At 43.9% G+C, this 14,822-nt stretch overlaps 1 protein-coding gene across 1 annotated transcript in view; it reads left to right on the top strand.

Annotated features, from left to right (window-relative positions):
- Positions 1-14,822, top strand: part of GUCY1A2 (guanylate cyclase 1 soluble subunit alpha 2) — a 145,021-nt gene that overhangs the window by 24,610 nt on the left and 105,589 nt on the right. Inside the window, exon 4 of the mRNA XM_053385738.1 lies at positions 5,867-6,585. Within this exon, the coding sequence (XP_053241713.1) occupies positions 5,867-6,585 (719 nt within the window). The remainder of the gene's footprint in view (positions 1-5,866; positions 6,586-14,822) is intronic.

The raw sequence follows: 14,822 nt of genomic DNA, 5'->3' as shown, positions 1-14,822 counted from the left end.
GTTTTTCTGAGTTTCCCTTCTTGTTTTCTGAGCTTTCCCTTCCATGGAGGCCCATTCTACAGAGTTCAGCTTGGTAATGCTGAGGTTGCTTCCATGCAGCTATAATCATTGCCTTATAGTCAACATTATGTCCCAACTGTTAGTGGTTAGCTAGATGCCTCTCGGAATTGGGGCAGAAAAGTAGCTGCCCTCCTCAGTTGTCATCTCCCCATTTTTTGAAGTATACCAACATATTTGACCCCACTAATAAAATCCCAAGCCTGATGGCCAAATATCTACTGGGTCCTGATGCATATAGACACACCCCATTGGAGTAAGAGCCCTTGATTGGTAAAGGATGCTATCTGAGCATTCCCTACTATGTACACGGTGTATATGCCATGGCTTTGCAGAGAATGCAACAGCCTCAGCTTATGCTTTGGGGCTCTATATTGCATTGCTGGATCAGGGCATAGCTGCCCACTCTTGTTTTCCTGCTGACAAGCTGCAAAGCCTTGGATAGATTATTTAGTTTTTTGGATGCAATCTAGTGCTTGTAAATGGTGTTGCTCGTTGTCAAGAAGTTGTGGGTCAGATAATAGGTGAGCTTATCTCAAAAAGCTCCTTCAGATTCTTATACATGTGCTCTAAACGTTCTAGGGCTGGAAGAGTTTTGCTTCTCCTTGATGAAATGTTCACAGTTAGAAGCTATGGGATTTTGCTACTGTGGGTGTGGAAAGCTCACTCCCACTCCATCCTAACTGTGCTCTGTCGGTCCTTGTTGTCTGTCTTCCATTCTGCATGATTAAAGGCCTTTTTAAGTGGACCCCTCTCTAGTTCTGGAAGCAGGCATTCCTGCTTTTGCCTTCCAGGCACCCTGTTTTTGCGCTTCACTTTGAGTGTGGCCCCTTCTTCACCTGGATGTCTCTTGGCCCGTTTCCTTCCTCTTTTATTGCCCTCTCCAGTGCGTACACTTTTGTTCTCCCAAACTGCACAGTCTCTGCTCTCTAGATGCCACAGCGACCTCTAGAGGGCCACAGGTTCCTCACCCCTACGCTTCTGAGGGAGAAATTCCTGGCAGGTTGCTCATTTAGTGCCTTCCAGGAATTTGCAAGCAGCTAAAACATCTCTCCCCACCCCCTCCGCAATTGTGCTTTGCGATTCTCACACTTTAACATTATAGTGTGTCGAAAGCTATGCAAGGAAATTCTCACTGTTTACTAATATCTTTGCCTCTTGCATGCGTATTTTTAAGAGTGCGAATTTAACCACCAAATAGCTCCCCACCCCAAGTTGTGTCTTGCAAAGACCCTTGAAGATTTCTATCATGTGTTTGTGCCTTAGGAGCTGGTCTGCTCTATTTCACAGCCCATGTTTTCCAACTCTGCCCATAGGTGTAGAATGTTGTCACTGTGGCTGGGCTGAGTCATGGGATTTATTGGAAAAAAATCTTGTGCAAAGGAACAGGTGTGGGGGAAAGTCTCCAGCAACATTTCCACATGTATGGATCTCTTTCTCCATAGTTTGCAGTTGGAGTCAATCCCATGGACAAGTCCTGGATTAGGAAACAGGGGCGGGGATGAGATAGAAATATTTAACTACGGGGATATTAAGCTACTATGTTAAATTACAAAAAAATATTATTTGTTTATTAAATATATATCCTGCACTTCCTCCAAAAGTACCCTAGGGCAGCAGCACATGAACGAGAAAACAATGTTGTTGTTGTTGTTTAGTTGTGTCCGACTCTTCATGACCCCAGGAACCAGAGCACGCCAGGCACTCCTGTCTTCCACTGCCTCCCGCAGTTTGGTCAGACTCATGTTGAGAAAACAATAGAACTTCTAAAAACAATTCCAGTACAGGTTGCAGGCTGAGATATACTGTAATTGCAGTAACTGGCATTCCTGGTCCAGGGGAGACATAATATTGACTTCCTGCAATCTGGTGTTTTGTTAAATCAGGAACCAGCTTTGTGAAAGCATGCTTCTACCCTTTCCCTCCCCAGTGTTAAGCATGGTTTCACTTTCTTTGTGCCATGTTTGAAGTGGGGGTGCTCAGGCTTGGACACCTTGTTTCTTCCATGTGTTTTTAAATCTATTTAAGAAACTTATATCCCATCATTTCCACCATTATGATCTCCGAGGCTTAACAGTATGAAAGCGTAATTAAAAATACCCACAACAACAGATTAAAGCAAAGCAACCTTAAAAACCAAAGCCAGCAAGATGCTTCCTTTAAAGCAGGTTGATTTATTATTACGAAAAGTTCTACTCAATAGGGTAGACTTAACCTGACATCTAAAGTTAAAAAAGGATGTTTTCAGGAGCCTGTGGGGGGAGGGAGTTCTATAACTCATAGACCACCACAGAAAAGTCACCCAGTAATCATAGAAGGGTCTATGGCAGTAGTAGCCTCCAGATAACATTGGACTCCAACTCCCATCAGCCCTAACCAGCATGGCCAATTGTCACAGATGATGGAGGTTGTAGTCCAGCAACTTCTGGAGGGGGGACCACTTTGGCCTTCCCACTATATGATAACCTCACTTGACGGGCTGATTTGTATAGGGCAGGGTTTCCCAAACTTGGGTCTCCAGCTGTTTTTGGACTACGGTTCCCATCATCCCTGACCACTGTTCCTGCTACCTAGGGATGATGGGAGTTGTAGTCCAAAAACAGCTAGAGACCCAAGTTTGGGAAACCTTGGTAGAGGAGAAGGCAGTGCACTTTTTAACGACTGGGGGATAGCTTTGCTGTAAGGCCTTATGAAGCCATTAACGCTGTAAGTGTTGAGCTTCATTTAGGGGACTGCATTGGGATTATAATCTTTTTCTCCCTGCGGATATGGACAAATAATTCCCACCCTCCCACATCAACCCTACCCTATTGTTTCTTGCCTGCGGGCACGAAACTTTTTAATTGCACTCCTCTCCCAAGTTCAGAAGACAATGTGCCATCCAGATTGTTGTTCTTACTTCTCCATTGGGATTCCATTGATATCATTGGGGCTGCTGAATATTTATACCAAGTAGCTAATTCATACCCTTAGGAAATAAATATTCTGGTATAAACGGATGACGTGGTCTTTTGCTGTTGTTTTCATTCTTGGATAATTATTTGTTAACGTTTTATTTAGGGAGATTCTGGAGGGGTGTGTGTGTGTGGAGAAGTTGTGGTTGGTTCTGCAAGCTTCCTTCATGGTGTTCTCTCAGCATGGAGAGAATATCAGCAGGTTGCGTATGAAAACTGCAACCTGTTACGTAAACATGTGGCACAGGGGATTCTTAAATCAGAGCCAATGCATTGCCAGACATAGTTCTGCCTGTTACCCCTCTCAAGTCCCATCCACATCATGAAGTCAGGGCAGAGTTATGACTGGTGGTGAGTGATGCTCTCAGGTACTGTGTGGAAGTCTGGGATATTAGCAGCAGATGGGACCAGAGCCAATGATAGGCAGATCCAACTAATTGTGTTTTCTCCATCATCTTAAGGGCCATGGCTCAGTGGTAGATCATCCATCTTGCATACAGAAGGCCCCAGGTATAAACTGTGGGAATTTGCACTTGCAAGGAAACCTATGCAATGCCTCCTGCTTTCCAGAGGACAAGAAAGAGAGAGAGACATTCTTAGCAGATTGGTGGATGTTCCTAACTTACGCAAATAAGTCTACCAATGAAAGACCTGTGCCAGTCACCTTTGAATGCATGGGTGCATAATTGTGTGACTATGAATAATAATAATAATTTATTATTTATACCCCACCCATCTGGCTGGGCTTCCCCAGCCACTCTGGGCGGCTTCCAACAAAATATTAAAATCTTAGTACATCAAACATTAAAAGCTTCCCTAAACAGGGCTGCCTTCAGATGTCTTCTAAAAGTCTGGTAGTTGTTGTTCTCTTTGACATCTGGTGGGAGGGCGTTCCACAGGGCGGGCGTCACTGCCAAGAAGGCCCTCTGCCTGGTTCCCTGTAACTTGGCTTCTCGCAGTGAAGGAACAGCCAGAAGGCCCTCGGCGCTGGACCTCAGTGTCCAGGTAGAACGATGGGGGTGGAGACGTTCCTTCATATATACTGGGCCGAGGCCGTTTAGGGCGTTAAAGGTCAGCAACAACACTTTGAATTGTGCTCGGGAACGTAAGGCTTGGTTAATGTAAATGTCCCACGTTTTCCTCCAAAGTGAAGCAGTTCACGTTGTTGGTCCATTGAGCTCATTACTGTCTGCACTGATTGGCAGCAGCTCTCCAGGGTTTCAGACATGGAATCTTTCTAAGGTCTACCTGGAGCTGCCAGGGATTGAACCCAAGACCTTCTGCATGCAAAGGAAAGGCTTTACCACTGAGACTATGCTCCTTCCTCAAGGCCACTGAAGGTCAGTGCTGTTTGGCAGGTAGTTTTATTTTTTCCTGCCCCTGCATATCCTTGCTAAGTGAAAGGAAGGCTGGCATTAGCAGAGAGTGGGAGGGACGGTCTCCATGGAGACTGGACCTTTGGAAACCCTTCTCAACATTCCTTGCCCTGTTAGGCAAGAAGCTGCCTGCAGAACACTTGCAAATGTCAAAGCCATTGCTAGAAAGATATTTGGTGGTTCCTAGGAAACTTCAGTTTTCCCCTTCTTGCCGCTTCTGAGCACAGAAGACTCTGTTCAGCTTAAGAGATAACAGCGACCGGAGGGTCAAATGCTCAACAGAGCCACTCCTCAGACTGCAAATGACAAAGCAGTCATCTTAAAGCAGGCTGTCCTTTAGCAGTCACCTTTTAAGGTAATAGCCTACCCAAGCCAGACAACATTTGGTGCACGTTGTCATTCAGTGGTCTCTTATTTGACAGTGTCAGTTCTTGCTATTCCGAACATTTTCTTAATCATAAGCATGAGCTTCTGTGACAAGAGCTTGAAAAGGTTGCATACATTTTTGTTTTAAATTATAGCTTGCTGGTACTGTCGTCTATCTAATCACTATCTTCCTGGTGTGTCTTTCAGGTGGGTAGTGCTTGAGGACAGTGTGGAAGCCGCTGTTCTCAGTTCTCTGAGCATTACAGGAGGAGAAGGGTGGTGGGTAGGAGATTTCATTTCCTTCATTGGTCCTCTAGCAGTTGGTATGTAACCATAGCTCAGTCTGAGGTCCACCTCACAGACAAAGACAATAGACTGGAGGTCAGCTCATCAAGTCTGGCCTCCTATGGAGTACTGCCTGTCTTCCCAAATTGCTAACTTACAGTGCAATCCTAACCATGTCTACTCAGTCCTATTGAATTCAGTGGGGCATATTCCCAGGTTAAGTGGGTTTAGGATTGTGGCTCTGGTAAAAAGAGAGAGATATGTGAAGGGCGTTGTGTCTGTGATAACAAAATGTGCAATCAGTTTACTTTCTGGTCAGGTCCAGCCCTACAAATAGCAGGGTGAGTCAGTCGCCTTGTGTGACAGGAATTAGAGGGCAACAGTGGTAGCCCTCATAGGTTTCTGTGTACCACAAATCTCTAGCTGTGTGTGCCACAGGCCTGCCATACACCTCTTAAACTAGCCTCTTGCTCTCCGGAGCATTGAAGTCAGATTCAAATGCCAGTCCAGTCAGCTTCTGTACATGGAATGTGGGCAGGGCGCCATCTTGTCCTTCACCTCAGGCAGCAAAATGTACTGGGCCTGGCCCAGTTGGAGGGATAAGGAATTCAGGCTTTGGTCCTCTGCCCCTTTCCATTTGAGGAACCTAAAAGGAACATAGTCTCTGACCAACCATTAAAACCATATTCTTCAATAGGTGGCCATAGGTCTGATCACTCCTGCCAAACTTGGCTTAGTAGCCCCTGAATTGGCCCACTTCCCTCCCCCCAAAGCCACTGCTGTGCAACAGTGGTCTCTTGCTGATATGTGCTATCCGTTGCTGTGCAGGCTTGAAGTTTGAAGAACTGCAGGAGAAATTTGGGGCCGAATTCTTCAACATCTGCTTTGACGAGAATGAGCGGGTCCTCCGAGCCGTGGGTGGCACCTTGCAAGATTTCTTCAATGGCTTTGACGCTTTGCTGGAGCACATCAGGACTTCGTTTGGAAGGCAGGCCACTTCGGAATCCCCTTCTTTCCTATGCAAAGAGCTCCCCGAAGGCAACCTGATGCTCCACTACTTCCACCCTCATCAGATTGTTGGTTTTGCCATGGTGGGTATGGTCAAGGCGGCGGCCAGGAAAATCTACCAACTGGAAGTTGAAGTGGAGCCGATTGCAAACGACAAGTTGTGCCCCGAGGACTCAAACCCGGGCAACTGCAGCTGCCTGACTTTCGTCATCAAAGAGCGCGAAAATGCAAACATCACAAAAGCACTTCCTCTAGGCACTTCCCAGTCCCCCTCGGACCTGAGGATAAGCATCAGCAACTTCTGCCGCGCTTTCCCCTTCCACCTGATGTTTGACCCCAGCATGCTAGTGCTGCAGTTAGGGGAAGGGCTTCGCAAGCAGCTCAGATGCGATGCTCACAAGACGCTGAGGTTCCAAGACTGTTTTGAGATCGTTTCCCCAAAGATTGGCGCCACGTTTGAGCGAGTCCTCCTGAGGCTGTCGACACCCTTCGTGATCCGAACCAAACTTGAAGCGTCTGGCTCTGAAAATAAAGACAAGGTAATACTGTTACGTTTAGCCTGCTTAAAAAAAAGGTTTGTTGGCAGATCAAGGAGTCTTCTAGCAAGCACTATCCGTAAAACTGAGGGGGAAACAACATTTCATAAAGGCCAAATTAGACAAAACATTGGGCGATCTCTCAATGATCCGCTGGGGTGATAGGCACTGTTCTCTGCTTTACATGGCTGGAGTCGTTTTACGGAGTGTTGCTTCTCCCCCAGTCCCCTCCTTCAGCTGCTTTTCCTCACCTAAATAGTTTAAATTAATTTTCACTGATGAAAGGCTTTTAATAAATTGCTTCACTCAAGAGATCTTTTAAAATCCATATGTATTTTTTCACCTTATGAAATCAACAGGTCTGATGCTAGCCAAGTCATTTAACATCATAACTCATAGCCCTGAATTGTTGTTTGTTGTTGTTTTGTCCCATTTAAAATTCAAATGGAATGGCCTGAAGGTTATTGAACCATGAGGGACATCTGCCAGGTATAATTTCGGGACTCTAATTCTTCCATCATTCGCAATCACTGAATGACGACGACAACAACAACAACAACAAACTTGACACTTGGCTGTTGTCTGCAGACTTTGTATAAAAATCCCAGATTCAAATTCTGGATGTTTTGTCCCTTCCTTCTCTCCCCCAATATTCCTCACGCTTAGTTGTCAAAACTTGTTTAGACTCTGATGGTTTCCAAAATGAATTACGTTCGCTAATTTGACAGCTGTCAGTGGCTGTAAATGAGAAAAGTGAAAGAATAGATGGCAACGTGGTTTTTTTAAAATAAAAAAATCACCCAACACACTAATGGTTGTGCTTCATTGAACTTTAATAGCATCTTGGATAGCCACTTAGCATTTTTAATTAGGGATATGCAAAGCTTTCCCTATTAATTCCAATGATGCTGAACATTGCCTGTTGTTTGGATTTACTTGGGAAAGCAGGTATATGTTTTTCACAAGGGAACAAGTTTTTTTAATTGTTAGTTTGCATGTTACTTTGCATCCTAGCATGAGTGCCCATTGGAGGAAAAAGGGGGGGGGAGAATAATGCAATTAACAGTTTCCCCATTCAAAGTAAGAACTGACTTGCTTTCACTTATGTTCTGGTGTAATGTCAACTGCTTTCTTTGCTTATTGTCATTCCCTATTGATGTGTTGCATGTCTTGCTCTTGAGAAACGTGTCAGCTGCTTCACAAAAGACATGCCTATTGCACACCCTTCTCTGTTGCCTGTAATTGGAAGCTGTTGTGAAATATCCAGTGGAAAGTTATTATTTCTTTGCAACTTTATAATTACTATTAAAAGGATCTACAATTACTATTTAAAGGATCTACAAATAAGAGTTCAGAAACTCTTTTTTATCTGCAGTACTTTTCTGCAAAGATGCAGTTACGGCTTCTGAATACAGAAATCACAAAAAAAAATTCCATCTCCATTTTCATTCCCCCCCCCCAAGTACGTCAATAAAAACATTATTGTTATTTGCAGTCTTTTGTGATTAAATAGTGCATAACAACAACCTCAGATCGACGAGATTGATCTGTTCTTTGTTGATCAACTTAGAACCCGAGGACCCAAAAATGAAGTGAAACGCAGAAAGAAGTATATTTGGAGCAAAACACATCTTTACCTTCCTGGGTTTAGAATTGGTAAAAGTTATATATTCACTCATGGCCTGGTTCGAAAATTTGAAGTAGCAAAAAACCAAGACCTTCGTTTGTATAGATTTCTATTTTGTTTGCCTTTTCTTTTCTTTTGCCATCTGAAGCTAAGAAATAAGGTGCAAAGACAGGAGAGGAAGAAACTTATTGCCATATTTCCTCCTATTAACTACTGGGTGCTGTGGCTGTTCCTTTGCCTTGAAATTGCAGCAAAGAAGGATAGCTGCTTCTCTTCTCTGCATAGCTTGTTATGAAACTGAAACCGTTAGGGCTTCTGGGAAGGGATATGATGTCATTTCCTTTTCTTTTTCTGGGATGTTGTATATTCAAAAAGAAACTGAAATGACACTGCTTTCCTTCCCAGGAGCAGTTGAGGTTTCAGTTGGCTGCAGCAGACAATTTTAGGGTGGTGCAGCCACTGTGGTTGCAGGGGGCACCAAAACAAAGCTGTAGAGGCAGCATTGAGAGGCAGGAGGTGCCCAATTTTAGTGTCGCACAGGTTGTCACTGAAATTTGAGAGCCCAAAGTCCGCCCCTATGCACAGCAGCACTGAACCTAAACTTGCAGTTAGGGATGTGGGAGAAATTTGATTTTGTTTGCATTTCAATGAGTAGACCTAATTCACACTTCCCGTAGCAACATGCACACAGAAACAGAATTATTCTTTGAAGAATTCAAGCGTCTCTGAATTGTGCAATGTAGATCTCCAAACAAATGTAACATGTCTTGGGACGTGAGGGTGAAGGGTGGGTAAATATTATTATGACTATTAATGACAACAACTACCAATGTGCAAATATTGCATTGTATTAGGGGAAAGTGTATATTAATAAATGCATATATTTATTGAACATTACATATATATAAAAAGCATTGTATTAGGGAATCAGCTTGTAACAATATGTGTATTGGCTGAAATTACATATAAAAATGTGTTTGTTAGGAGAAACACGCAGTAAAATGGCGGTGAGTTTTCATGAGCATTTGTAAAAAGGAGAAGAATGGCAAAAAGCTGCAGAAGTGTGGAAAATTGAATTTGAGATTGGGGGGAAATGACACACAGAAATTGAAATGGGCTGATTTGTCCGTCTCTGGTAGCGATGGCAATGCAGCTTAGCTGCCAACTTGCTTTTATTTAAGTAGAAGGAAAAAAAAAGAAACACATCCCTAATGCCACCCATTCTGTTGCCTGCAGAGCTTAGGGCCTGGGGAGAAGAAGCAGGGCCTTGTAGGTTATTCCTTAACAATACCCCTGGGGCCGCCAGTCCAATCCGGTCTGCCATTCCTTCACTGTATTCTGAAGCACTTGTACTGCAGACTCAGGCACAGAGGCCTCCTCTGGGGGAGGATGATTCTTCCGGCTCCTGGCACGAGCATCTCTGATAGTTTGTTCAGGGACTCTGCCACCTCCTTATGTTACGTGCCTTGGGCTGTGTGGGTTTCTGCTCAGGCTCAGCTTCCTGACTGGAAGGTGACAGGCCTGTGGATTCTCGGGGAGATGCAGTATACTCCGAATGGCATATACTTCATGAGGGCATGATTGGATCGTGCCAACGTCATGATACAGCCGAAATAACCTGCCCTCAGAGGAGACTGTCTGGATGAAAAACAAGCTGAGAGGTGTTTCCTCACTAGAAATCTGCTATACATTTTGGAAAGTTGTTTGTCTTTCTGTTCTCACAATATTGCAACCAGAATTGTTGATACTCTTATTATTTGTTGAATTTATATTATATACCGGAGGTCTCAAGGTGGTTCACAGAATAAAATCGAAATATAAAACCACAAAATGCATAATCAAAATAAAAGCAACAACCCAATAACACCCCTCCCCCCAAATAAAACCTCACCATGTTTTAAAAAGGCATAGGATGTCAATAAAATCAAACAAAGGCTTGGTTAAAAAGGAACATTATTGCCTAGCGCCTAAAGGTTTTGTCTGTGTCTGGCTACGATTTGACTCCATTTTGAATCAAGATGGCAGGTTGAATCTTTTAAGAACGGCACTGATTTTAACCACTGATTTCAAAACTTCGCTGCTTTGTTGTTGTTGTTGTTTTGGCTTCTTAGAATCGCTGGGCATTTCTGCATTTTATTTAAGTTCCACATATGCACACACACACACACACCCCTCACATTTTATTTTGAGGCTTTTTTCTTTTCCAAATCCCTACTCAGGCATGAAAACACTTGAGGGCCCTTTTCTCTCTGTCTCTGTCTCTCTGCCTGATTTATCTTGTTGGGAGTTAAACTTGGGGAAAGCGAGCTACATGCAGTGCCTTGATCTCCTTGAAGAGCAATGGGATATTAATGCAATACATGAATAAAAACAATTGGTACAGCACACTGACATACCTAGTAGCAGAATCTTGAGTTTAAATAACTGTTGCATTGGAGCGATAATCTTACATATTATATTAGAGGCCCATAAAGGGGATTCGAGAGAGCTTTTACACCTTGCTACTCATTTTAAAAATGCCAAAAGGAAAGCGCTTGTTCTACTGTTAAGTGTTTCCAGGAGAAGCTTCATGAAAATTTGTAGAAGGTTGTACAGTCATGATGGGGAGAAATATTACACTGCCGGAGGGCTGAGGGTGGAAGCACTGCCATCAAAACTGACGTTGAGCAGACTCACAATTTCATTTAACGTTCGCTCAAATGTGTGTCCTTGTCTCTTGGCTGGAATGCTAAACATTAAAAAGAGCCTCAGATTTCCCTCACCCGACAGGTCTTTCATCCTTGTAGTCTCTGTTTGTGAATCACGAAGAATTCAGTTCTCCGGTATTGGGCCAACATTCTGTTCTCTCACTTGAACACACAGTTTCTGGCACTGAGCTCTGGGAATATGGGGGACGAAATGGCACATGATGCTTTAGCCATCCAACTAGCACTCTTAAGATCTGAGATCTTTCTGCTTTGATCCGACAGTGGCAGTTGAGAAAGGCCCCTGCTCTGGGCTTTGTGGGCCATTTGGGAAATGGGTTGAAATTACAGAGGCCCTTGGGTATGTTGGGAATAGAACACTTTCAGACCCATAAACAGTCTCTCAAAAATAAGCATGGCCTTTGCTCAGAGCCCAGTTCTCCACACTGTGTCAAATGTTCACTTATGGATAATTAAGTGTGATGTGTCCAGTGATGGCAGGGGGTTGGATGAAACGGTGGGAGAAATGTCACGCTGTCCAGCTCAGGCTGTTACTAATAAGAAAAGCTTGGCAGCCTTTTGGGGTTTCATATTTTTGGCTAAAGCAGACCATTAAAATAAATAATTAAACAAAATGCTCTGTTGCGTGTCCTTCTCCACCAGGAACAGAAGCGGGAGAGATTTGAAATTGGTCAAATAATTGTTGAGCATCTAAAGCATTTATATATGAGAAAGGCAACAAAGATCAGGGTACTACCAATTATAGCAACTGCTCTTTTGTAGAACAGAACTTGCAGAGTCTACTTAATTATTTTCGAAAGCAGTGAAGGTGGGTAGTGGGCCCGAGCCGCTCTCCAAAACACAGTGGCTCAAAAGCAATGAACTTACACTTAAATAAGTCTGGATAGGACTATAGCAGCCACTCAAATTATTCCAGATTTTGCAACTCTGTCTTGTGCATGTTTAAAAGGTAAAGGTACCCCTGCCCATATGGGCCAGTCTTGACAGACTCTAGGGTTGTGCGCTCATCTCACTCTAGAGGCCGGGAGCCAGCGCTGTCCGCAGACACTTCCGGGTCACGTGGCCAGCGTGACAAGCTGCATCTGGCGAGCCAGCGCAGCACACAGAACGCCATTTACCTTCCCGCTAGTAAGCGGTCCCTATTTATCTACTTGCACCCGGGGGTGCTTTCGAACTGCTAGGTTGGCAGGCGCTGGGACCGAACGACGGGAGCGCACCCCGCCGCGGGGATTCGAACCGCCGACCATGCGATCGGCAAGTCCTAGGCGCTGAGGTTTTACCCACAGCGCCACCCGCGTCCCTGTGCATGTTTACTCAGAAGTAAAACAACAACCACCAACTAAAGTCTGAAGATTAGAATTCACAAAACACTGGGCTTTCAGACTTGCCTTGTTTGTAAGTTCTGGACTGCAATTCATTTGAAGCACAGCCAGCCTGTTGCAAAGCTTATCTTGTGCTGCACAGCCCAATCCTATGATGATTATGCAGAAATATGGAGATTACTCACTTCCTTTTCCATTGCTGACTCTGTTGCTCTCTTTCTGCCTTTATTTTCTCTGTACTGCGAGTTTCTAAAAATGGATCTGGATGCCCACACTAGAACTAAGTTTGAACGTAGAGCTGGAATAAGTATCTATCTAATCTTACATCTTCTCCTATTGATGTCAATGGTGCTTACTTTCAAATAACCCAACAAGTTGCGGGAGAAGTTGGCCACTGATCAGTCTTTTTTGTTCCTATGATTATCTATACATTGCCATTATACTTTTCTCATGGATATAAATTAGCATCCTCAATCAATCAATCAATCAATCCTCAATTAAGATGCAGAGTTATATTCACAGATAATTGAAATTCCTGCTCCTTTTGTCCCCTTCCCTTTTCAACCCTCTGTTTTATCTTATTTCTTTTATTTTTCTCTGCCTCTCTGAAGAAGCATGATTGTTTTAAATGTTTTTTATTGCAAATGTGACAGGTCATATCCCATTCTATAGTGTAAATATTTTTCATCTTTCTATATATAGATAAATAAAACCTCATCTACACTGTCAGCGTAGGGACTTGGCTTTGATTGATCTCACAGTGCCTTGAGCAATACATATCCTTAAAGTCTGAGGCTGAGGTCTGTTACGGGTGCTTGGAATTGTAGCTCTTTGAAGGCTAAACTACAGTTCCCATGCTCCTCTTGGGGAAAATCTTCTGCTTTAAATGTATGGTGTGTACACAGACTGAGTTTGACTAAGCAAGGTTGATTAAACCCTGGAAGAATTGCTTTTGATTCCTTTTCTGATTTTTACTGGAGCTTAATAAAATACTGCTACACCTGAAGTCCTTAGCTTCTGTAGGGTTGCTTTACTTGTGCATTCATTTGCCATTCAGCTGAAGCCATGACCTGGAAAATCCTATAAGCTTTATCTTTCTCCTGTGTGTATAATTTTTAAGCTTCTTTCCTGTAGTCAATGTAGCGCTAGGGAAATACCCATAAAATTGCCATCTAATTAAGAGTAAGCAGTGACTCCAACTTACTGTTTCCCATTAAACATTCTGTAAGTAATACGGTATGTAGCTTAACAACCGGGAGAGCATTTAGTCCAAAAAATATATATTGAAATTTAGATTGACAAGCTTTTTTAAAAACAATAGCAAGCCAAATTCTGCCTCCCCCTTCCAAACATTTGATTGCATAAGAAGTAAGAACTACAGCCACAGTTCAAAGCCCAATGGCTTAGTTCCACCAAACTTCATTTTTAAACAGTTGGTGGGTTTAGGTTCAAGGTGCGTGTCCAGCAGAGAGGACAGATTCCAGGAATGGAGCTTGTTAGAAGTATTAAGATTCAGTGTGAGGATAGCTGAAGATGGAACGGCGGTGGGGGCGCTTCCCCATGACCTGTTTGAGAAGCGTTCAGCCTGCTTTGTTTGCAGAGAGATTAGACCAGGTCTGCTATTTAATGAGCATCCAGCCTCCTTTGTTCGTGGTGGGAATTAGATGGTGTAGCAGGAAGCAAGGGTTATCCCGCACATTCATTGGCAACTTCACTCTGCTTATCACAAGGAGTCCAATATTTTGGGGGAAATTAGGTTTTGTTTCTAGGGACACGGGTGGCGCTGTGGGTTAAACCACAGAGCCTAAGACTTGTCGATCAGAAGGTCGGCGGTTCGAATCCCCGCGACGGGGTGAGCTCCCATTGCTCGGTCCCTGCTCCTGCCAACCTAGCAGTTCGGAAGCACATCAAAGTGCAAGTAGATAAATAGGTACTGCTCCGGCAGGAAGATAAACAGCATTTCTGTGCGCTGCTCTGGTTCGCCAGAAGCGGCTTAGTCATGCTGGCCACATGACCCGGAAAAACTGTCTGCGGACAAACGTCGGCTCCCTCGGCCAGTAAAGCGAGATGAGCGCCGCAACCCCAGAGTTGGTCACGACTGGATCTAATAATGGTCAGGGGTCCCTTTACCTTTTTAGGCTTTGTTTCACAAGAGCCCTAAATTAGCTTTAATTGCACACCTGTTATTTGCCTGGTTAGGACTGAACCCTACCTGAAAACAATGATAGTTTGGAGGCACCCTTGGGGCATCAGGAAACATGATTGGCAGATGTGAGAGAGGCTCCTTAATACCCTCCACATTCACTGACCCTCCCTCTGCAAATCCTTCCTTCCCTCACTACATTTTGCCTGCGGGACACATTTCCACTTCTGGAGCCCACCTGTGGATTAAAAGAGCAGCCGACATGGTTGGAAAATGCCCTTTTGCAGGGAAGAAATAGCAGGTGAGAAAGTGTTATGCACTATCTCTTGCCCACCCAATTCCCACCCAGTTCGCGCATTAATATTCTGAGGCAAATTTGACGTTGGGTCTTCCCAAGTTTGCCTTGTAATGTGCTATTCTCTAATGAGTCCTATATGCCTCAT

This window comes from Podarcis raffonei, chromosome 4, assembly GCF_027172205.1.
Source record: "Podarcis raffonei isolate rPodRaf1 chromosome 4, rPodRaf1.pri, whole genome shotgun sequence".
NCBI lineage: Eukaryota > Metazoa > Chordata > Lepidosauria > Squamata > Lacertidae > Podarcis > Podarcis raffonei.
Note: the sequence above shows the minus strand (reverse complement) of the source record. Positions and strands in the feature narration are given on the sequence as shown.